General features: G+C 40.5%; 1 protein-coding gene across 9 annotated transcripts in view; it reads left to right on the plus strand.

Annotated features, from left to right (window-relative positions):
- BPTF (bromodomain PHD finger transcription factor) overlaps positions 1-25,337 on the plus strand; it is a 232,412-nt gene that overhangs the window by 173,840 nt on the left and 33,235 nt on the right. For all 9 annotated transcript variants that reach the window (XM_033961424.1, XM_033961417.1, XM_033961422.1 and 6 more), the window contains 5 exons: positions 1,880-2,105; positions 2,830-3,794; positions 9,811-9,893; positions 13,005-13,230; positions 23,850-24,175. In XM_033961424.1, coding sequence (XP_033817315.1) covers positions 1,880-2,105; positions 2,830-3,794; positions 9,811-9,893; positions 13,005-13,230; positions 23,850-24,175 — 1,826 coding nt within the window. The remainder of the gene's footprint in view (positions 1-1,879; positions 2,106-2,829; positions 3,795-9,810; positions 9,894-13,004; positions 13,231-23,849; positions 24,176-25,337) is intronic.

A 25,337-nucleotide genomic window follows, 5' to 3' on the forward strand; every position in this document is an offset into this window, starting at 1 on the left:
AGATGGGGACGGGGCGGTGACGGGGATGGTGAGACGGGGACGGGGCGGTGACGGGGACCAATTTTTTCACCGTGTCATTCTCTACTTTCTACCTCTCGGGCTTATGTGCGGGTTTGGCGTCTCTTTGAGGGATGGTGCCGGGCGCGGGGAGTGGTCTCTTTTCGCGCTTCCCTGCCTAACATTCTAGAGTTCTTGCAGGATGGCCTGGATAGGGGCCTGGCTTGGTCTTCTCTCCGGGTTCAACTTGTGGACCTGTCGGCTTTTCGAGGGTTGGTGACAGGTCAGCGTTTGTCGGCCATTCCTGATGTGATTCGCTTTTTGCGGGCGGCCAAGTTGCTCAGGCCTCCCCTACGGCCCTCGGTTCCCTCTTGGGATCTCAATCTTGTTCTCTCTGTTTTGGTGCGCCCGCCTTTCGAGCCGTTGGATGGCTGTTCTTTGAAGGACCTTACTCTGAAGGCGGTCTTTTTGGTGGCCATTACTTCCGCTAGGCGTGTTTCTGAGCTACAGGCTTTCTCTTGTAGGGCTCCCTTCTTGGAGTTTTCTAGGGAGCGGGTTGTCTTGCGGCCTGTTCCTTCCTTTCTGCCGAAAGTAGTTTCTCCTTTTCATGTCAATCAATCGGTGGTCCTCCCGGTCTTGGGTGGTCGGGAGGGCTCTTCTGAGCAACGGCAGCTGCGTAAGTTGGATGTCGGTCGGGTCCTCCGCTCTTATGTGCAGCGGACCCAGGAGTTCCGGAAATCCGATCATCTCTTTGTCCTTCTGGCGGGTCCTTGTCGGGGGGCTGGCGCTTCTAAGGCCACTATTGCGCGCTGGATCAAGGAGACGATTGCTTCCGCTTATCTTCTGAGACAGAAGCCTGTTCCGGAGTTTCTCAAGGCTCATTCCACTCGGGGCCAGGCAGCTTCTTGGGCTGAGTCGTCGCTCGTGCCTCCAGTGGATATTTGTAAGGCTGCGGTTTGGTCCTCCTTGCATTCCTTTGTTAGACATTATCGGGTAGATGTTCAGGCGCGTCGGGACGCGGTGTTCGGTGAGCGTGTTCTGGTATCGGCCCTTCGGGGGTCCCGCCCGTGAGAGGGACTGCTTTGGTACGTCCCATTCGTAAAGATTAACCTCTACTGGTCTGGAGAGTGCTAAAGAAGGAGAAATTAGGTTCTTACCTGCTAATTTACTTTCTTTTAGCTTCTCCAGACCAGTAGAGGTCCCCACCCTGTCTGTTGTTGTTGTTGTTGGGGCTGTTTCGCGGGCAGTTTTTGTTTTTTGCTGCGGGTTCTAGTATTTTTCTAGGGCCGGGGAGAATTGAAGAACAGCGGCTGTGGCTCGGCTGGCTTAGCTGGCGAGCTGTGGGGACATTTTCCTTCGGGTATTTCTCCTCTGCATTTTCCAACAGCACTTGGGTATGTTAATTGTTACTCCTGTTCGGAGTATTGTTTTCTTTCTGTTTTCCAGTTCTTGGTTCTGCTTGGCTATTCGGCAGACTGAGGGAAATAGAGAAGGGAGTATAGTATATACTGTCCCACAGTTTTGTTTTCAGTCTCCACCTGCTGGTCATGATTGGATATATACCCATTCGTAAAGATTAACCTCTACTGGTCTGGAGAAGCTAAAAGAAAGTAAATTAGCAGGTAAGAACCTAATTTCTCCATTCTCTAAATAAAAGTAAATGACAAAAGCTGAGAGGAAAGCAATGGGCAGGAAGAGAAGGGGGAAAGATAGGGGACTAGAGATGAGTTTGTACTGAGGTAGAGAATATGACCATCTCTGGATTGGTTCTTGGGGGGGGAGGAGGAGTATCCTCACTGAAACTAAACAATCAATATTTAATGGGGATTGAGTTTTATTTTCAGGTCTGTTGTTTATATGGTGTTAATCATTTTGTTTGCAGGGTGGTAACCAAGGTTTAACGGTGGTAATTCAGGGGCAGGGACAGACTACAGGTCAGTTGCAACTGATTCCTCAGGGGGTAACGGTAATTCCAGGACCTGGGCAGCAGTTGATGCAAGCTGCAATGCCCAATGGGACAGTTCAAAGATTTCTCTTCACCCCACTGCCTGCAGCTCCCACTACATCCATCACGACCAGTACGGCCACAATTTCAACCTCCACACCAGGTATGCTCAAAAAATGAACTATGAGAGAACCTTTAATTGTGAAGGGCAATAATGATGATTGTAGGATCAGAACAGCTTGGCTAAAAAATGAGAGATACATGCATTTTTCCCTAATTGTATTGATTTAAGATTCATTAGATAGGATAAGTAGAACATCTTTGCCTTGTAAATAGCAGGCTACTGTAAGCATATAATGCTTAGTCTTTGTGGGCAAGGAGGAAGGGATGCTACCACGTGGGTGGCATATGTGAGGTTGCATTCTCCTTCTGTCTTCCAGAGAACCCCCATTACAAGTAAAGATTGCTGCTTTATTTGACAATGACAAATGCTTATCTGTAGATGTGATACCACAGCTAGGTTTCTTGTTGATTTAAATTACCAGAAGCAAGATGCATTCACACCCAATTCAAGGCCCGTGTCCACTTTACTGCAGCCCTTTTTATATTCACAAATGATTTGTTGTAGAAGAGAAAAAACTGTTAATTATCATGTCACTTGGGGCTTTATGTGGCTTTTTATTAACATTAGGGAATTCTAAAACTATATGAAGCTGGAAAGTAAGCTCCTTGACATGCTAGTTTGATGGTAATGCATAAGTATCACCATTGTCAAGATTTCTCACTTTCGTTTCATGCAGAAGAATGCTTCTAAGCACAAAAAATTGAATATTTATAAATAGCCTGTTGGTGTCTTAAAATTCATGGAGGTTCTGTATTTTTTATAGCAATAGTAGAATCGAAGGAAACGTCCCAAGGACAGCAGACAGAGGCGCAGCAGGGCCAAGCACCAGCGCCACCACCACCATCACATAGTCCAGTGAAGCCACAGCCACTGGATCAACCCCAAATTCGGACTCCGCCCCAGACATCTGGGCAATTACAGACTACTTCATCCCAAAGTCAGCCCCAGACTGTCCAATCTCAGACTCAGGTTCAGCCTCGGCTTGAAGTTCAGACGCAAACAGAATCTCTGGCCCCCACAACCGCTCAGTCTCCCGTCCCATCTGAAGCACAGACCGCTGTGCAGCAGCCCGCAAAACCGCATGTTACAGTTCACGCTCAGCCCCCAAGTCAGATCCTTTGTCAGTCCTCACTCCAGAGCCATTTCCATTCTCGTGTCCTCCCCCAGCCTCAATCCCAAGTGCAAGCTCCCATCCAGGCACAACCACTGGCTCCCATCCAAGCCCATACTGCTTTACCGATACAGACTCAAATGCAGCAACAGCAGCCACCAGCACCCTCCTTTCCAACCCAAACCCAGCTTCACACTCAAAGTCAGACTCTTCCATCTTCACAGACTTTGAATCCAATTACGGTACAGTCTCCCACTCGCCCTCAGCTACAGATCCAACAACCCCAAACTCAAGTTATTACCGTACCTCAGTTGCAGCAGCAAGTTCAGGTTTTCTCCCAAATACCGTCCCATGTCATGGCTCAGATCCAGGCCCAGCAGGGTGGGGTGCCGCAGCAGATCAAGCTTCAGTTACCCATTCAGATCCAGCAGAGCAACCCAGTACAGACGCACCAGATTCAGAACGTGGTGACGGTGCAAGCAGCTAGCGTCCAGGAGCAGCTGCAAAGGATTCAGCAACTCCGAGAGCAGCAGCAAAAGAAAAAGCAGCAACAGCTTGAGGTGAAACGGGAGCAGGTCCTGCAGGCTTCTAATCAGAGTGAAATTATTCAGAAACAAGTAAGTGAAGCTTAGCAGATTTTCTGGCACTTAACTATAGAGAGGTTTGATCTGGGTGCAGTATCTGCTTGAAAATTTAAATGCCAAAATGCTGTGGGTTCTTGCAGTTGTCGCTGTCTTGTTTCATGGTGCCTTTCTGGCCATAACTGCTGGAACTTATCTTTATTTTGGTAAAAAAATGCAAAAGTTGAGGCAAAGGATTTTTTGTATCTTTATCCTAGGAACAATTTCTCCATATAGGTTAGTTTTGCACATAATTTGACGGTAATGGATCTCACTCTTAAGCCTTAATAAAGTTGATGGGGTTTTTTTTTAAAAAATTCTGTCTATATTTTGAGGTTGTTTTTAAAAACCGTTTTTATTTTGTCTATGGTTTTGGTTTTAGCTATTTGTATGTTTTGAGTTGTTTGTGCACCATTATTTCACTCTGTATGTTCCCCATCTAGAACTGTGGATGGTGGGTTATAAATATTTTAAATAACATAAAAAAATAATGCCCTTTGACCTTACTGTCGCCAACAGATCCATCTAGAAATTGCAGGTTGTGTCCAGCTATCAGCAGCTGGAGATAGAGTAAAGAATTATGCTTAACCGTATAGTGGACTTTTTGGCTGCCCCTTTTACGTTTCTTCCCTTTTGAGGTGCTTGCTTAACAGTTTTATCTATTTATGAATTATTTTAATGTACTATATAAGTTTTTGTTTTTATGTAACGTTAAATACAAATATTGGCATGTGTCTTCCTCCCCTCTAGGGCCCAGCACAGCTCGCTCTCCCCTCCATGCACCCCACATCCTGCATGCTTTTAGAATTTGGGGGTGGTCTTGACCCTGTGGAAGTGGCTGTGCAGGGGGGCTGCCTGCGGTCTACACCAGGCCTTTCCCTCTGGCCCAGCCCGCCTTTTCTGAAAATAGGAAGTTGCGGGCCAGATCAAAGGTGAGGCCGCTGCAGGCAGCCTTTCTCTGTGGTTGCTTTTGGCGCTGTAGGGATGGGATTGTCTTCGGACTTTGAAGATATGTGGTTGCAGGAGAGAGCGATCCACGGTTCGGTGCGGGAAGTGGAGAAAGATGCTAGTCTCTGCAGGTGGGGGGATAGAGAGGAAGTTAGAGAACCGGGGTGGGAGGAAGGAGGGAGGGAGAGTTGGACCTAGGGAGGGAGGGGCTAGGGTGGGCGGGGTATGGGGAGGGAGAGAGAGTTGGACCTAGGGCTAAGAGATGCAAGGGGTTCATAGACAACCCCGTGAAAGACAAAGGCGCGCGCCGACAACTGAGCGCAAGACGGAGGCGCGCGCCGAAGAAAATTACAGTTTTTAGGGGATCCGACGGGGGGTTTTGTTGGGGAGCCCCCCTAGTTTACTTAATAGAGATCGCGCCGGCATTATGAGGGGTTTGGGGGGGTTGTAACCATCCACATTTTACTGTAAACTTAACTTTTTCCCTAAAAACTGGGAAAATGAAGTTTTCAGTAAAATGTGGGGGGTTACAACCCCCCACAACGCAGCGCGATCTCTATTAAGTAAAGGGGGGTTCCCCCCCCACGCCCCTAAAAACAGTAATTTTGTGCGGTGTGCGCACCCCCGCGCTGCGCTCAATTGTCTGGGCGCGCCTTTGTCCCGGAGCGCTTTTGACCTGACACCGATGCAAGGTCATGCATTTGAGCTGCAAAAACCCAAGGAAATGGTACAGTTTAGGGGGTGAAGAACTTTTGTGCATGAAAGAGGAGCAGGATTTGGATGTGATAGTATGTGATGATCTTAAGGTGGCCAAACAAGTTGAAAAGGCAATAGCCAAAGCTAGAAGGTTGCTTGGGTGCATAGGGAGAGCAATGACCAGTAGGAAAAAGGAGGTATTGATGCCCCTGTATAAGATTCTGGCGAGACCTCATTTAGAATATTATGTACATTTGTGGAGACTGCACCTTCAAAAAGATATAAACAGGATGAAGTCGGTCCAGAGGAAGGCTACCAAAATGGTTGGTGGTCTTCGTCATAAGGGGAGACTTAAAGATCTCAATATGTATACTTTGGAGGAAAGGTGAGAGAGGGGAGATATGACAGAGATATTTAAATTCAAAACTCATAAACAAATGTTATTAACCAAGTGGTGGGGGTACACCCTGAAAAATCATTTAAATTCAGTAGAGATGATGTCATGTAACTAGAAGTTTAAAACCAAGCGCCATTCTGAGCTAAGAAGTAGAGAATGACACGGTGACGGTTTACCCGCGGCCACCGCATTTAAGCCGCGGGTCACCGCCGAAAACGGGGAAGAAAACTAGCAGTCGCTGCGGTGACGGGGACAAGGCCATTCACCGACCGCGGAAACGGTGAACAGGTTTGTCCCCGCGGGCCAATGTACCCCCTTCTAGGAACCGCTATTTACCTGTGTTTCACTGTGCTCCTCATTTGTCAGATCAACCCTTCCTGCCAATCGCAGCAGAAGGGTACCCAACCCCTCCTGCCGGTCCTCCCAATGGCCTCCCCTAAGATCGCCGGCAGGAGGGTACCCAACCCCTCCTGCTGGACCCCCCCCCAACGAACCCTCCCACCCCAGAACCCCCTTAGTCTTACTTTCCAAGTTGGACCGGACAGCTCCTCGCTCGTCTGGCCAGCAGGCCTGCCTCCGTCCAAATGAGGCGGGCCCACCCCACCCCTCCCCTGCCTCCCAATGGCCTCCCCTAAGATCGCCGGCAGGAGGGTACCCAACCCCTCCTGCTGGACCCCCCCCCAACGAACCCTCCCACCCCGGAACCCCCTTAGTCTTACTTTCCAAGTTGGACCGGACAGCTCCTCGCTCGTCTGGCCAGCAGGCCTGCCTCCGTCCAAATGAGGCGGGCCCGCCCCTCCCCTGCCTAACCCACAGGATCCTAGGGCCTGATTGGCCCAAGCACCTAAGGCCCCTCCTATAGCGGGAGTGGCTTTAGGTGCCTAGACCAATCAGGCCCTAGGATCCTGTGGGTTGGGCAGGGTAGGGGCGGGCCCGCCTCATTTGGACGGAGGCAAGCCTGCTGGCCATACGTGTGAGGAGCTGTCCGGTCCAACTTGGAAAGTAAGACTAAGGGGGTTCCGGGGTGGGAGGGTTCGTTGGGGGGGGGTCCAGCTGGAGGGGTTGGGTACCCTCCTGCCGGCGATCTTAGGGGAGGCCATTGGGAGGACCGGCAGGAGGGGTTGGGTACCCTTCTGCTGCGATTGTCGGGAGGGCCGTTGGGGGGGTCTACAGGAGGGGTTGGGTGCCCTCCTGCCGTGATCGCTGGGGGGAGGGGAGACTTGCAGCCGTAGCCGCGGTCACTATGCTAATCACGGCAGCATTTAAAGTACATGTCGTGTTTGTTTTTGCATTGCTAGCCCCAGGGGTGGTGGAAGATTAGTGATTGAAAAACTGTATGAAAAATAACTATTTTAAATTTAGTGATCAAAATGTGTCAGTTTTGAGAATTTTTATTAATTAATTTTTTCTCTGCGTGTTTTGTTTTTGTATAGTTATTAACTAATATTTAACTAAGTTTTAAAGTTTTAAAGAATGTTTCCTTTATACGTAAATAAAGAAAAGTGAATGGGATTGCAGTGGCGGTGACGGGGCGGTGAATGGGGTGGCAGTGGCGGTGACGGGGCGGTGAAGAGGATGGTGAGACGGGGACGGGGCGGTGACGGGGATGGTGAGACGGGGACGGGGCGGTGACGGGGACCAATTTTTTCACCGTGTCATTCTCTACTAAGAAGTGAATGGAGCAGGAGAGAACGGGAACTTCCCTGATGCAGCCATCAGGTTGGCGAAACAAGAGCCTTGTTGGATTTAAACAGCAAGTTACTTATCTTCATTCCAGTGTGAAGTTTGTTATAGCAGGAAGATTGTTTTGCTGGATGAAGCATGTTATGCTGAATGGTTGACATCAACGAAGATAAGTGAACTGTGTCTCTTGTTCTTTTTCCTTTGTTCCCTGTGCACAGTGGTGGGATTTTTCCCATTTTGAAAAATTACATTTTGAAACTTTGTGGAGTTTTTTTGCCTGTGATACAGAATTAGAATGACTAAAAAAACTCATTGGGTTGCCATCTGCATATCATTATTAGTTGATGCTTTTTCTCCACTGAATTTAAATGATTTTTCAGGGGGTACCTCTACCACTTGGCTAATAACATTTGTTTATGAGTTTTGAATTTATATTTTGTTGTTATTATTAGTATTTTGGAGAGATATTTCAATACCTAAGTGGCATAAATATGCATGAGGCCAGTCTCTTTCAATTGGAAGGAAACTTCAAAGTGAGAGGGCAAAAGATAAAGTTAAGAGGTTAGGAGTAATATAAGGATATACTTCTTTACAGAAAGGGTGGTAGATGGCATGGAATAAATAGTCTCCTGGTAGAGGTGGTGAAGACAGACTGTGTCTGAATTCAAGAAAGCGTGGGATAGGTACGTGGGATCTCTTAGGGAGTGGAGGAGATAGTGGATGCTGCGGATGGGCCATTTGACTTTTATCTGCCATCATGTTTCTGTGTTCAGATCGTCGGACTTCTCTGTAAAGATATGTAACTTGCAGTACCCTGGTTTGTCATGTATATGAAGGTGGTTCTTGTTCTTTGTAGTTTAAGGAGGCAGGAAGAGTTTTGAATAGCAGAAAATTATACTACCGCTTTGTTATTGAAACACTGAATTGAGCCAGTTGCACAGAATGCAATTCCTTATGCTGTCTCCACTTGCTGGTGGGTGGGCATAATGCCACAAGTTCTGGACTGATCTGTTAGGACTAAAGGAAAGAACATTAGCAGGTAAGACTGAATTTTTTCCTCCTCAAAGCATTAACCCACTCTACCCACCCCAGCCATGATGACTTTTAGATGTTCTCACCTTCAGCTTGGATCACATAATTGGCTCTGGAGCGCTTGTCCATAGAAGACCATTGTGTATATACCAGGACCTCCTATACTATGTGCTTTTCTTCCAGATAAAAAGCCTAAGCTATCTTGGGCATTTCAGTAACAGAAGTGTTTACCATCCAAGTGTAGACCTGAAAATTAAAAATGCTCTTTCATTATGAAATTTTATATATAGTAGAAATTCAAATTTATTTAATACTATGTCAAATATATTGTCTTGTCAAATGCATATCTCTGGTTTGTGCAGGCTGTAAGCCATGAGACCTTTCTGTATGTATTTTAACAATCTCAGAGCTGCAAAGAATAGGCATTCACAGTGGGCTGCAGACACTTGTGGATTATAGTCTCATTGCATTATATGAATATAAAATATCCTGTTTTAATAGTAAATTTCTCATACTATTCAGATCACCAGGGCTGAGCTGATGAATGCATTGAGGTGATACTGGGGATAAGATTTGGCAGGATGTGTGTTTATTTTGTTAATCCATTGGATAAAAATCCACAGATAGGTTATTATACGATGGCTTATTATGCTACATTGCATGCTGTGAAGGTTGTTACATTGGTTATTGATGGTTTGTATAAGGTTAATTTGATTACTTTGTGTTTAATGTTTAGCTGTTGCCATAAAGGCATTGGATTTTGGCGCATTCCATATAATCATCATTTCCAGTGCAATAGGTGTGGTGGTCTGGCCAAGAGGGTAATTTCCCCATTGCTGCAAACTCTGCAGAAGGAATCCACTCCAGATTTTTTCTTTAATGCTCCTACTTCACTGAGAGCTGTATTGCCACCTACAGTTTTTACCTTCTGCACACAAGCCTGAAGGAGTATTTCTGTTCTGCTCTCCCTTTTTTTTTAACTTGGTGTTTTTCAGTGAATCTTTGCCAGTTTCGGTGCTCTGCCTGTGTGGAGAAGAAGCAGACTGGGGTCTGCAGCTGACAGGCCAATCCCTTGTGGTACCAGTAAGCCAGCCTGCAAAAATATTTTTGGAGTTCGGGGCTGTTTAGCTGTTGCCATAGGCAGTGGATATTGTCACATTCCATGTAATCATCATATCATGTATCTTGCCAAACGATAAAGTATAAAAAAATTTGCATTGAAGTGTGTTTTGGGTTTGCTTGTTTTTAATTTTCAAGGTGGTTATGAAACAGAATGCAGTGATAGAGCATTTGAAACAGAAGAAGACCATGAGCCCAGCTGAACGAGAGGAGAACCAGAGGTAAGAAAATACATGGCTATCATGCACCCCAAAAAGATATGTTATGGTATTCATTTTGTCATTGTTGTGCCATCTGAATTCTCTGGTAAAAAAAGGTTTTTTTAGTCTTCATATGTTGAGGAAAGTGAGATCCTGTTTCCACTAACAACATTTTGCTGTCCTTGTACAATCATTCTTCCGAGGTTGGATTATTGTAATTCAGTCTATCTAAGTCTAACCAAGAAAAGTCTTCAAAGACTTCAACAGATCCAGAATACTGCGGCTAGGTTGATCTTTGCAAAAAGCAAATTTGACCATGTTTCCCTGCTTTAGGTAAAACTTCACTGGCTCCCAGTAATCTCCAGGGTTTATTTTTAAATATGCCTGCCTAACATTTAAGATCTTGCATGGCACTCTTCCTAATTTAATTCCTCTATCTTGGAATTCTGCGAGACCTGATATTATCAGATCTCTCCAAAAGCTTAAATTATCTTTCCCCTCATTAAAAGGCATTATCTATATTGGAAAATTAGGGAAATCTCTTTACTTTAAAATTACTGAGCTTTGGAATAATTTTCCTGTCCAGCTGCGTAACTTGAGCTCTTTCCAATTATTTCGAAAACATTTAAAAACTTGGCTATTTTCAAAAATGTAAAATTCACTACTCTCTATATAATCACTAATTCTTATTATATCTTTCTTTCTTCAAATTTTTTGTAAACCATGCCGAGCTCTATCTTTATAGAGAAGATGCGGTATATAAGCTTTAGTTTAGTTTTATTAGCTGTTAATGCCTGGGGGAAGACAGGAAGTTTATGGGGTGCCACATGCTCTGAGCAGTCACCCAACTCCTGCATGGTCACCACACTCCAACTTTTTAATTCAGATTCAACTTGTTTGATAAAGTTACATACCCCCTGCACAAAAAAAACATAACAGCATTATATACAATTGATCTCACACACACACTCGCACACTGTCTCTCACACACACACACTCGCACACTGTCTCTCTCACACTCACACACTGTCTCTCTCACACACTCACAGACTGTCTCTCTCACACACTCACAGACTGTCTCTCTTTCACACTCACACACTGTCTCTCTCACACTCACACACTGTCTCTCTCACACTCACACACTGTCTCTCTCACACTCACACACTGTCTCTCTCACACACTCACAGACTGTCTCTCTCACACACTCACAGACTGTCTCTCTCACACACTCACAGACTGTCTCTCTTTCACACTCACACACTGTCTCTCTCACACTCACACACTGTCTCTCTCACACTCACACACTGTCTCTCTCACACACTCACAGACTGTCTCTCTCACACACTCACAGACTGTCTCTCTTTCACACTCACAGACTGTCTCTTTCACACTCACACACTGTCTCTCTCACACTCACACACTGTCTCTCTCACACTCACACACTGTCTCTCTCACACTCTCACACTGTATTTCACACTCTCACACTCACACACTGTCTCACACACTCACACACTGTCTCACACACTCACACACTGTCTCACACACACACGCATTGTCTCTCGCACAGTCTCTCACACTCACACACTGTCTCACACACTCACACACTGTCTCTCACACACACACGCATTGTCTCTCGCACAGTCTCTCACACTCACACACTGTCTCTCACACTCGCACACTGTCTCTCTCTCACACTCGCACACTGTCTCTCTCTCACACTCGCACATTGTCTCTCACCCTCACACACTGTCTCTCTCACATGCACACACTGTCTCTCTCACACACACACACACACTGTCTCTCACACTGTCTCTTTCACACTCTCACACTGTCTTTCACACTCTCACACTCACACACTGTCTCACACACTCACACACTGTCTCTCACACACACACGCATTGTCTCACACACTGTCTCTCTCACACTCACACACTGTCTCTCTCACACACACACACACACTCTCACACTGTCTTTCACACTCTCACACTCACACACTGTCTCACACACTCACACACTGTCTCTCACAAACACACGCATTGTTTCACGCACTGTCTCACACACTCACACACTGTCTCACACACTACACACTGTCTCACACACACACACTGTCTCTCACACTCACTCTTCCATATAATGCCAACTAAGGGAAGAATCATCAAAACCGAGACAGTTGTTCTTAATACTTATGGTGGTGATGGTACAGTGTTTCTGCCCAACCTTTCTCTACTATACCCTGCCTCTCACTGTAACCAGCAAATAACTTTATTCAGCAAAACAGAAAAAAAATGTTTAGATCCAAGTATTAGCTGGATTGTACTCTTCCAGAAATTGCATCAGTTAGGATTGCCTGTTGGCTCAATGGTTCAATTCCTAGCTTAAATCTAGGAGATGCCCCTGGAGCAGGTGCTCTCCATCTAGTCCTCGGGAGACATCTAGCTATTCAGGTTTTCAATACACCCTCAAAGAATATACATGAGATACATATGCATGCACCATCTCTGTGGTATGCAGATCTGTCTCATGAGTATCTGAAAACCTGATTGGTTAGGTGTGTCCTGATTGACTGGGTTGAGAACCCCTTCCCTAAAGAGGAGTGGGGCAGGAGGCATAGTCATCAAAAAATGGCAAAATCTAGTGGCAGAATTTAGGGCTCATGATTTCAAAGTTGAATGGAGCCTTGTTGCATAGTCTCTCCCCCCACCCTAGTTCCATCCCCATTTGAGGATGTCATTGCAGTGACTGGATTAAAGTAAACTGGAAGGGAATGAGAAATAGGAGGATTTGATTTAACGAGCCCAAATGAGCAGTAGGAAATTGTAGAATTAGTAAATAAAATGACATGTTTTTCCATGTAATAGTGTAGGTGCAGTAAAATCAAGTTCAGTCATAGCTTTTATTTACGAGCTGAGCAGTATGCTTTGGTTATGAGGTCTCACAGGAAGGTAAACAATGGTGTCCCAGCGACGACAGAATTTAGAGCCATCAGTAAAAACCAGCTTTAAGAGAAAGTGGCAGGACTTGTGCTTATGGAGCAGACTGTGGAATCCACTAGTTAATTTGTTGTGTAGGGAACCGTAATAAGAGAATCAGACCTAACGCTCCAAAACTTCCTGTGGCGTATTTCTGTTCCAGGATGATTGTGTGCAACCAGGTGATGAAATACATTTTGGATAAGATCGATAAAGAGGAAAAACAGGCAGCAAAGAAGCGGAAGCGGGAAGAGAGCGTTGAGCAGAAACGAAGCAAGCAGAATGCCAGCAAACTCTCTGCTTTGCTTTTCAAACATAAAGAACACCTGAAGGCAGAGATTTTGAAGAAAAGAGCCCTGCTGGACAAGGACTTGCAGATAGAGGCTCAGGTAAGGTGTCTTTTGGATACCAGCGGTATTTAAATCCATTTTTCTTGAAATCAATATAGAACCAAGATTCAGTAACCAGTAGGAATAAGTGCAAACAGTGAAGAGAAATAGAATCGTAAATGTACACATAATACCATAGTAAATGCAACAAAATATATTGCCCCTGGTCCCCGAGATTACAAATCACTATACATGGTGAACAATGATAAGAATATGGCATATTCAGTACTCCCCCGATATTCGCAGGGGTTCCATTCCAGGAACCCCCGCGAATCTTGAAAAACTGCAAATATGGCTTTTATCGAGGGAGACAGGAGAGGACAGCCGGAGAGGCAGGAGAGAGCAGCCGGAGTGCCGGTGAGTGAAGGAAATCACCTGAGGTATCCTCCGACCGCCTCTTCCTGCGCTAAAGTCGGTCCTCACCAATCGAGCTACGTGTCAAAGCAGCTCCTGATTGGTGAGGCCCAACTTTAGTGCAGGAAGAGGCGGTCGGAGCATACCGCAAGTGATTTATTTCACTCGCCGGCACTCCGGCTGCTCTCTCCTGCCTCTCCAGCTGCCTGGTCATTTGCGGTCGGAAAATACCGCGAATGACTGGGACCATGAATCGCCGACCGGGGGAGCACTATTATAATGGCCCTGTGTCAGATGAAAATAAAATAGTACAAACTTGTGATGCTCACAAGTGTATTCATAAACTACCCTACTTCTCTACCCCTCCCAAAACTCGGTATAGTAAAACATACTAGCAACAAGCACAAGAGCTCAATGAGAGCAACTGACAAGGGGGCTCAGCTCTTATACCCCCTCACCAAATAAAGCCATCAGTTAATACAAAGAGAAAAAGTAATGTAGTCAGAGCGAGTTGAGTACCAGACTACGAGCTTTCGCCGAGAGAGACTGAATATAAGGCCCCCATATAAGTTTTTAATCAAATAAGTTTTTATTGATGATAACTCCCAAACAATGCCAAAACCACTCCGCAAGAATACAGAACAGATAGAACATGTAAGGAATAATATACAACAAATAGGCAGTTATCAAGAATTTTCAAACAGTAGGTGCTCCCCTACCCCCCCACATAACCCCCCCCAAAACAAAGTCAGAGACCCATCAAACACAATGAGTAGAAACAGACCAATAACAATTCTTACCCACCCCAAGATCCAGTAGTAAAGAAATATCACCCCGAAACGAACCTCAGCCCCAATCCCCCAGGTATAAAGAAACCAGCAGGCACACTCATCAGAGAGCTGTACTCTGATACTCTCCGACAATCAACGAGCGAAGATCCCCCCATACAAGAAAAACCAACAGCCCCCTCCAATGGATTCAGCCCCCCTGTAATTAAGGCCCCCTTATTTTAAGAAAATTCTTCTTAGGATGAAGGGAAGAATGGGCACTATTACTTTGCAAGTGCATTTGAGGCATGTAAACTGTTAACGTCAATGCCAATATGATAGAGGATCTTCACTCATCCATACCTTCGAGCTGATCTTCTTGCCATCAAGACCTGCCTTTTGAATAAAAATACATCATCCCTACTCTACAGCACAAAAAAGCCATGATCGAGCCAAAAGAAGTCCCGTGGCTGATTGAGATATTCTAGAACCTAACACATTCTTCAGGTACTTTTTGGGGGACTCCATCATCAAATATGTTTGGGAACTCCCAAAAACCGCATGATAAAAAGAACTAATATTTTGATTACGTTTCTGACATAAGGGTGTGTTCATGCCTCCCGTATGAAAAATCTGAGCTTGGGTAAGATCGGCTTTACGCAACACCTGGAACTGCTCACTGTGTCATAAGAACATAAGAAATGCCTGCACCGGATCAGACCCGGGGGTCCATCTAGTCCGGCGTTCCGCGCACGCGGAGGCCCAGCCAGGCATACCCTGGCGAATACAATGTCACTCGTATCCCTCAATGTCTTCTGCAAGAAGATGTGCGTCCAATTTTCCCTTAAATCCTAGAACGGTGGTTTCCTCCACCAGCTCTTTCGGGAGAGAGTTCCAGGCGTTCACCACTCGCTGTGTGAAGCAGAACTTTCTGACGTTTGTCTTGGCCGTGTCCCCTCTCAGCTTCAGGCCACGACCTCTGGTCCGAGACTGGGTTACATTTGCCAATGTGAATAACGCTGTTTCTTGCTCACCATCCTTTCCCCCTGTTGGTGAGTGAGCTTGCTCCATTATGTCAATTCCTTTTAGCAATTTAAAAGTCTCTATCAGATCCCCTCTCAGTCTTCTCTTCTCAAGGGTGAATAGTCCCAGTTTTCTGAGGCGATCTTTGTAGCTCAAGTTCTCCATACCTTTTACTAGCTTCGTCGCTCTCCTCTGCACCCTCTCCAGTAGTGTTATATCCTTCTTCAGGTATGGAGACCAGTGTTGGACACAGTATTCCAGGTGTGGTCTGACCATTGCTCTATAAAGCGGCATTATGACCTCCCTTGATCTACTCGTGATTCCTTTCTTTATCATACCTAACATCCTGTTAGCTTTCTTTGCCGCCGCTGCACATTGAGCCGATGGCTTCAGGGTTCTATCTATCAGTACTCCCAGGTCTTTTTCTTGATCGCTCTTCCCCAATGTTATACCTAACAGTTTGTACCCATGCTCCTTGTTTTTACTGCCCAGGTGCATCACTTTGCATTTTTCTACATTAAAACTCATCTGCCAATTTTCTACCCATCTCTCAAGTTGCTTCAAATCTCTCTGGAGTTCTTCGCTGTCTTTTTGTGACCTGATTGCTCGGCATAGTTTTGTGTCATCTGCAAACTTGATGATAGCACTGGTCGTTTCTTCTTCCAGGTCATTTACGAAGATATTGAATAAGATATCAATGTCAAATTAGGAATGCTAGAAGTCCACTCTAAAAGATCTATAAATAATGATGGACTATACCAAGTTGGAGGTCCAATGCATTACCAGATCACTCAAATCCTGGCGAGGCGTAATCTGCATCCAAACCTTGTGTAACTCGGACACACAGAGAGAATCTCCCAGGGGGAAATATTCTTAATTTGAAATCATCTCATCTAAGACCACATCCAAATCAGTCTCAGGAAATGTAATGGTTTTCCAATTGCTGTTCCCCCCCCCCCCAAATTTTTTTCCAATGGTTTTGAGTTACTTTTAACCCCGCCCTTTTGTTTATGCCCTTATACCTCATTTTTCTTTATCCATTGTAGTTCTCCCCTTTTTCCATTCGTACCTGTTTGTCTAGTCGCTTATGTTATTTTTGTTAAAGTTATGTTAAATTAAATTGGGGGGCGTGGCTTGGACACGCATGAAGGAGGTCGGTTAGCAGAAGAGCTCCATATAAAAAGTCCTTGAAAGAATAAAAAAGTCGCAAAAATTTGAAGAATTAAGATTAAATTTATGATAAAAATAAACTCGATGGCGTCAGGAAAGCAAAATAAAAACGACTTCGCAGTCTCTGGAAGCAGCAAGAGAGCAAAGCCCGAACAAGAGACAGGATCCAAAACCGCAGATCCAGAAGTAATGAAAGAACTTAAAGAAATCAAACAAATGCTTTCAATTCTCACAAAAAAAGTTACAGAATTAACAGATGATGTTTCAACATTAAATAAAAAGATGGATCTAATCGAATTAAAATCTAACGATTTAGAAGAAAGAATGATAACTGTTGAAGAAGAAATTTTAAACACAAAAACTGAAAAAAAGAAAATTGAAACACTTACTAAAGAACTGGAGGATTACTCGAATCGTGAGAGAAGAAGCAATGTTCGTCTGATAGGTTTACCGGAAGGAGCAGAAAAGGGGAATCCGGTGACCTTTATAGAAAACTTATTACCAAAACTACTTCCTCTACAAACTAAATATCCCATAGAGATTGAAAGAGCACATAGAGTGCCAACAAAGAGATCAGAAAAGCATCAAGGACCGAGGCCACTGATATTTAAACTACTACGCCACCAACAGGTCATGGAAATTTTTCATCTTGCAAAACAGAATAAAGGTTTACAATATCAAGATGCCCGTATTCACTTTGTCCCGGATTTTGCAAAAAGCACAGCAATTAAAAGAAAGAAACTGCTGGATTTGAGACCACAACTACGTGAACTGGGAGCAAAATTTGGTCTTGTATACCCAGCAAATATGAAAGTAACCATAGCAAACAAAACTTTAACCTTTGATAATCCTGAAGAGCTACAAAAATATATACTAAACCAGGAAATGCCAATGTCATCTTAATTTTCTTTATTTTATTATAATGAATGTCAAGTTTGAATGTCTTATAATATAAACAGGTAGGGGAAATGATATGTATTAAGAAGAGCTAATATCACCTTGTATTTTTTGAAATTATTGATTGAATATAATAAGTATTTAGCAGATGAAAAACGGTATAGAATGTTTTTGACTCTGTTCAAAAAATTCCTACATTCTAGAATGGAATGATTCTTTAAATGATAAATTAACATATAAGTATACAAGATCTTAGATAAAAGTAATATAGTTTTTAAACAAGGAAGAATATAATATTTATTAGATAATAAATAAGAACTTGAATATAAAAACGAGATATAAGCCCTTAATTGGTTTTAGAAAGTTAATAAATAAATTAACTATTGATATTAATAATAATAAATGCTGTAATGAGCAGATCCTAAATACTATTATGTGATTGAATCATGGTCCAGAGCTTTCTTCCTATGGAATGTATGTAAGAATGAATGAAGATCTATGTATGTATATATAACCCACTTCTCAGAAGACAATACAGGAAGAATAAACCTATTAAAAATCCTTTCTCTGATTCAATGGAACTACAAATCCCAGAAGTCCTTGCAAAAGGAAATACATGTAAAGAATAACTCTTAAAACCGGATGAACTATGAACAAATATGAATAAATAAACTACTAGACTTGACAATAAAAGATAAAGGATTACATCGGATGAAAGATCACAAAATAAACTAAAATTAGATCGTCGCTGGAACCGGAACTTATTCGGAATTAACAAACTATTGAAAAGAAATGAATAATACTCTGGATATAAAAAATACGAAGAAGAAGAAAGGAAGAAAAAATAATATTTACTTGGATGAATAAGATAATGGAATGACACATCTTTAACTTTGATATATCTTAAAAATGAAACTAGGAAGTATGTTATATGAATGAGGTATGACTCTGTATAATGAAGGAAGGAAGCTCTGGAACGGGAAAAAAAAAAAAATCACATAGTACAAGTAGCACACATATGTGAAACATTGTTTATTTTCCAAAGAAATGAAACATCTCATTATATAATATATAAGTTTAAAAGAATTATAAGGATCTAGAATATATTCATAAACTTATATATTACTTAAAAATATTATAAAGAAATAGAATTAGAAAATATAAAGGTGATATATATGAATTTTTTTTTTTTAAAAAAATTTACAATATTTTTCATATTATTTGAATTAATAAGATATACTAATAGTTATAAAATATGAAAATGATACAGAAAATAATATTTGAAAAGATTAAATTTAACATTGGGGAAAAAAAAAAAAAAAGGCAAAATGTTTAAATATTATATGGATTGTTAATGTTATTTAGTAATATATGATATATTTGTGACTTATATCTGAATCTTAACAGGAAATGGACTTTTGTGGAGTGTTTTGATACCTGACCTAAGATGCGTGTTGCCAAGCATACACAGATAATATTGGGGGGGAAGGGAGGGGAGGGAGGGAAGAGGGGAAGAAAGAGAATGGGGAAAATATATTATTACAATGTGTGGATATCTGAAAATAATAATCATATGATTTCATGTCAAATTTTAATTACAAAAGTAAATGGATATTAAAATTTTTTCAATTAATGTCAATGGCTTAAATCATCCTATAAAAAGAAAAAAATTATTAGGTTTTCTCCATAAGCAAAACGCAGATATTTATTTCCTACAAGAGACACTGAATCTAGGAAGCTAACAGAAGGATGGATATCAAAATGTTTTTATTCACCGGCAATAGGGAAGAAAGCAGGGGTAGCGATAATAATAAATAAGAAATGCAAAGCTGATTTTAAATTAATAAATTCTGACTCTTCAGGAAGATGGATACATATTAAAATGGATCTGGGAAATACAACCCTGGATTTATTTAATCTTTATGCTCCTAATTCGAACCAAATGGAGTTTTTTAATCAAATTCAACAGATATTACTACCACTGGCTACTTCTAACTTAGTAGTAGCTGGAGATTTCAATGCTGTAATGGATCCAATTGTGGACAAGAAACCAAGTAAAATCATAAAATCTTTAGGATTAGATAATTTAATACAATCTTGTAATTTAATAGATATATGGCGTATCCTTCATTTTAATGATCGGGAATATTCTTTTTGTTCTCAGGTCCATAAATCTTTCTCAAGAATTGATTATATTTTTGTAACTAATAACATAGCGCAGCGTGTATCAAAAGCAGTTATAGATCCCATTATAATTTCAGATCATGCTGGTGTGTGGATTAACCTTAAGAATTATAATATTGATCAATTTAATTCAATATGGAGATTTAATAATGATTTATTAGCAGATTCGAAATTCTTAGAAGATCTTAAAGTAAAAATGCAAGAATTCTTTCAACTTAATTCTTCAGATGACATTAATATAGAAATTTTATGGGATGCTTTTAAAGCAACAATGAGAGGAAATATTATTTCTTATTCAGCTTTTATTAAAAAACAACTTAAAAAACAATATGAAGATATGGAAAAACAAATTAAATTATTAGAAAATAAATTAATTAAAAAATGGGAAAACAATACATTACAAGAGTTGTTAAAAGTAAAAGTTAAATATAATGAGATTTCTTCTCAATATGTGAGAAAAGACATTTTCAATAAACAAGTACAATATTATGGCAATTCAAATAAAGCGGGAAAATTATTAGCAAATTTTCTTAAAGCAAAGAAAAGAAAATCTAAGATTATTGCAATAAAAGATATACAAGGTAACACACATACCAGCACAAAAGATATTATAACACAATTTCTTGATTTTTATAAAGAATTATACACTTCTAATTCTTATAAAAATAAAGAACAAGAAGGATTAACATTCTTAAATTCCTTTCTTGGACCTAATATTCCGGATCATATAAAAGGAAGTTTAGAAGATCCTATATCTTTAAAAGAAATAGAAACAGCATTGAAGTTTCTTAGAGTTGGATCCGCTCCAGGTGGAGATGGGTATACTGTTGAATTTTATAAATCATTTCAAAATATCATTTTACCACATCTGTTAAATTTATATCAATATCAAATAAAGAATGAAAATATTTCAGGTACTATGGCAGAATCGATAATTATAGTCTTACCAAAACCAAACAAAGATCCTACTCTGGTTTCAAATTACAGGCCTATTTCGTTATTAAATGTGGATAATAAATTAATGGCTAAAGTATTAGCACTTAGATTGGCAAAAGCTCTTCCTTTCATTATAGATGTACATCAAACAGGATTTATTGCTAAAAGACATTCATCAAATAATACTAGACTAGCATTCCACTCATTAAATTTAGCAAAAAATATAAATGATCCAGCTTTTCTAATATCTTTAGATGCAGAAAAAGCTTTTGATAGAGTGGAATGGAATTTTATGTATCAAGCTTTACAATGGTTTGGTATAGGCTCCGGTTTTATTAAAATGATCCAGACATTGTATAGCTCTCCTGGTGCAAGATTATATATTAATAATAATTTATCAACTAGATTTAATTTGCATAGGGGAGTTAGACAAGGATGCCCTTTGTCTCCATTACTTTTTGATATTGTCTTAGAACCTTTATTAATTGCAATAAATAAGACTAAGGAGATAAAGGGAATCACGTTTTCCAACTGGGAATTTAAACTTTCTGCATATGCAGATGATATTTTATTATATTTAAGAGAACCGGATACTACTATTCCATGTATACTTAATTTATTAGAGAAATTCGGCACTTTTTCTGGATATAAAATTAATTGGAGCAAATCTGAAGTCCTCCCAATTAATGTTCATTGTACGAAAGGACTATTTGACCCATATTCATTTATTTGGAAAGAAGATGGAATAAAATACTTAGGAATTATGATCAAAAATACAATAGAAGACACAGTCAAAGAGAATGAAAAACTTTTATTGAAAAAAATAACAGAAATGTGTGAGCAATGGAATCCATTACATCTTTCTTGGTGGGGAAGAATTCATACAATTAAAATGATGGTATTGCCTGTGGTTTGTTATCAAATGAGTATGATACCAATATTTTTTCAGGGGTCATTTTATAAAAAACTTAACAATATTCTTACAAAATTTGTTTGGTTTGGGAAAAGACCAAGAATCGCTTTAGTATCATTACAAAGACCAATTGTGGAAGGGGGGGTAAATTTTCCAAATTTTTATAGGTATCATCAAGCCTATATTTTAAGACAGGGTATGTATTGGATCCTCCCAGATCTCATGGAAAATGTACCAGATTGGCTGTATTTAGAATGGCAGCTCCTGTTCCCTTTATATCCAGAACATCTAATTACCATAACAATGCCTAGGAGATATAAAGATAACAGAATCTTTTTAGATACTTGGAAAACATTGAGATACATAAGTAACCTATCACCAGAACCAATAGCTAAATCTCTAAATCAATCAATATGGGTAAACTCCAGGATCAGAATTGGCGGATTTAAAATCGTCTGGAAACAATGGATAAATGCAGGAATAAGAACATTGAATGATGTCATATCAGAAGGTTCCTTGCTTAGTTTTTCACAATTGCAAAATAAATTTGGACTAAATAAAACACAATATTTTAAATGGATGCAATTGAAGCAAGCCATTCAGGTAGGGTTCCCTGAATGGAAAGATCTTAATACCCAATATAGTTTGCAAGTTTTATGTTTCCAGGCGGATTTCTTGGGACACCAAGCCGCAAAATGGTATAAATTAATATATGGATTTCTAAATAAAAAAAAGAAAACTGGACTTAGGGATATTTGGAGCATTGAGATTGGACAGACAATTTCTGCATCTCAATGGCCAAGATTCTGGTCCTGGAGATTAAGATTAACAAAGTCAGCATCTATGAGTCAAACATGGATATTTTTATTACATAGAGTGTTATGGACCCCGACGCGCTTGCAAAAAATAGATAATACTAGATCTAATAGATGCTGGCATTGTAAAATAGAAGTAGGGACATTAGATCATTTAATTTTTTTTTGTCCTTGCATAAAAGCCTATTGGAATTTAATTTGGCCCCAAATTAACATATTACTAGAAAATCATATTGGTCTCTCATATGATACCATATTATTTGGTACTGCAATGAGAACACAAAGTCCAATATCAGCAAACAATAACAAATTGCTTTTAATATTGACAGGAGTTGCCATGCAGCAAATCACACAAAATTGGAAGGATTATACCAAGCTAAATTATACATTCTGGTGGAACTCGATGTGTCACATATACAAAATGGAGAAAATATTGGCATTACAACAAGGAAATATAAAAAATTTTAAGAAAATATGGGATCCATTGACAAAATATTCTAAAGATCAGATATCTTAACACATTGATAATAATAATATAGGGTTAGGGAGGGAAATATAGAAATTAATATGAGGAAAAATGAAAAAAACAAATAACAGGGGAAAGGGATTCAATATATATGATATGATATTGTACATACAACTATAATTATTATAAACTAAATATTATGCTATTTATTTATTGTAAGAATGAAAATTTTATAAATAAAAATTTAAAAAAAAAATAAAGTTATGTTAAATTATATTATCTGTTTTTACCCTATTTTAAAATGTATAACCACCTTGAAATAAATGATACGATGGTATATCAAATTTTTTTTTTCCAATTCTTTATTCATTTTTCATCTTCCATCAAGTACACAACATTACATCAATTGAATCAAACACATCACTTGAAATTATTTCTATTGTCATCTTAAATACATAAATTATCTCCATCCCCCCCCCACCCTTTTCACAAATATTGCAATCAACAAAAAAAATAACATACATGTGCTATATTCATAGATATTGATTCAACCTATATTATAACTATATACCACCCCCTCCCATAATTATAGTTATACTTTCAATGTAAAAAGGCAACTAATCATTACAATAAGTTGTCAATGGCCCCCAAATCTTTTTTAAATTATTATAATATATCAAATATTTTTTTTTAATTCTTTATTCAGTTTTAACTCTTGCAACAAGTGTACAAAATTCAATCAGATAATTCGTACAAATCACTTGACATTCTAACAATTATTGTCAAATGCATATTAAAAAGACCCCTCCCCCACCCATCCCATTCATCAGGAATAAACCCATTAAATCACATAACATATCTCCCCATCCTCACATTAAATATAGTCCTATGTAATAAAAAGGTGTCTATATATATCAAATTTTTAATAAACTTGAAATTTCTGAAGACCTAATAAAAAAATATAAGTGGATTCATTGACATTTTGGCGTTGGCATGTATCCTGTAATTTAGATAGCCTCCTTAAAATGCTTTGATTCATGTTATGCTGCCTTGTTCTTGTCAGTTTAATCATTTTGTTTTGCTTATTGTTTTAGGAAGAACTGAAGAGAGACCTGAGTAGAATTAAAAAAGAAAAGGAAAGAGCCCAGGCGGCTGCCGCGGCCGCAGCAGCCGCGGCCGCAGCCACAGCAGCCGCTACACCGCCAGCACCGGCTTTACCTCCTCCACAGCATACGGCAAGAGTCACCTTTGCTACACCTGCACTGCCCCCACCGTCTCACAAGCGAAAGCGAGAGGAGGAGAGAGATCCAGCCACTTCCAAGACCAAGAAAAAGAAAATGATTTCTACGACTACCTCAAAAGAAAGCAAGAAAGATACAAAGATATACTGCATCTGCAAAACACCATATGATGAGTCGAAGTGAGTCCAGAGCATCACATTCTTTTCATATATCAAATTGTTTTTCTAGCTGTTTAGGATAAGCAAAGTACAATCAGGATAAGTTGCAAATTCCACAGAACTGAGATGTTTGGATCCCATGAAGTTTCAAAAAAATACATATTATTTCAGTAAATCTGTTCCATCTCATCACCACTTTATTTTCTTTGTGTGAGTACTTTGTCACGTCATTGAGTTAAGGAATTAGCGATAGCTTTAGCAATAGAACATGACCTCAGACCAATGGACTGCTTCCTAACCCACCACCCCTTGCTTAAAGATTTCATTAGTACTCGGAGGGTATGAAATGAACAGCTGAATTCAGAATGGCTATAACTGCTTATAATTTCTGGTCTTTAGAACTCTTGGGAGCAGAGGATGGCTAGAAGGATTCCACCCACATAAAATCACACAAAACGTTGCCTGATCAGTTCATATAGAGTGATGTGTTTTATGACACTGTAGCCGGTATGGACTAGTCAGATCAGTGTGGGGTGATCATTTTTGGCATTAACAAATACACTAGTGACTAAAATTGTGGAAACACTAACATTTTAGGCATTACGCTTTAAAAAAACATGACTATATAACATCACAATTGTATTTAATATGTACATTTTTTTTTAACTAATAACAGTAACTCTATAATCACTTAACAAGACCAGCATATTTGGCACATTTTACAAAAATAATGCTGTTCGTGTGCTACCCAAGCAAATAATGATAATTTGTCCACTTATCCAATGACTTCATCAGTCTCACTAGTAGTGCATTTGATATCCCTTAGCCTCGATTACTACCTCACATCTTCTCGGCAGATCTTCTTGGAGATCAATAGGTGTTATTATGTGGAACCAGGAATTGATTATTGCTACTATCAGCTCAGGTTTGTTGGACGGTCACTTTGTCAGTGGGATTGAGAATCTGGACTGTTTCCTGGCCAGTCCAGCAACTCAACCTTGTTCTCTTTGAACCAGGTGAGACATTTCTTGGCCGTGCAGCATGGTCGACCAGCACCAAAGATGTCTTTGGTTGAGGGCAGCACCTTGGGCTGAAGGACCTCCTTTATGTATTTGTCAGCATTTATCACTCCATTAAGCACCTGCAATTGATCCACAGCATCTCTGGAAATGCAACCCACACC

Source organism: Geotrypetes seraphini, chromosome 10 (genome assembly GCF_902459505.1).
Source record: "Geotrypetes seraphini chromosome 10, aGeoSer1.1, whole genome shotgun sequence".
Lineage (NCBI taxonomy): Eukaryota > Metazoa > Chordata > Amphibia > Gymnophiona > Dermophiidae > Geotrypetes > Geotrypetes seraphini.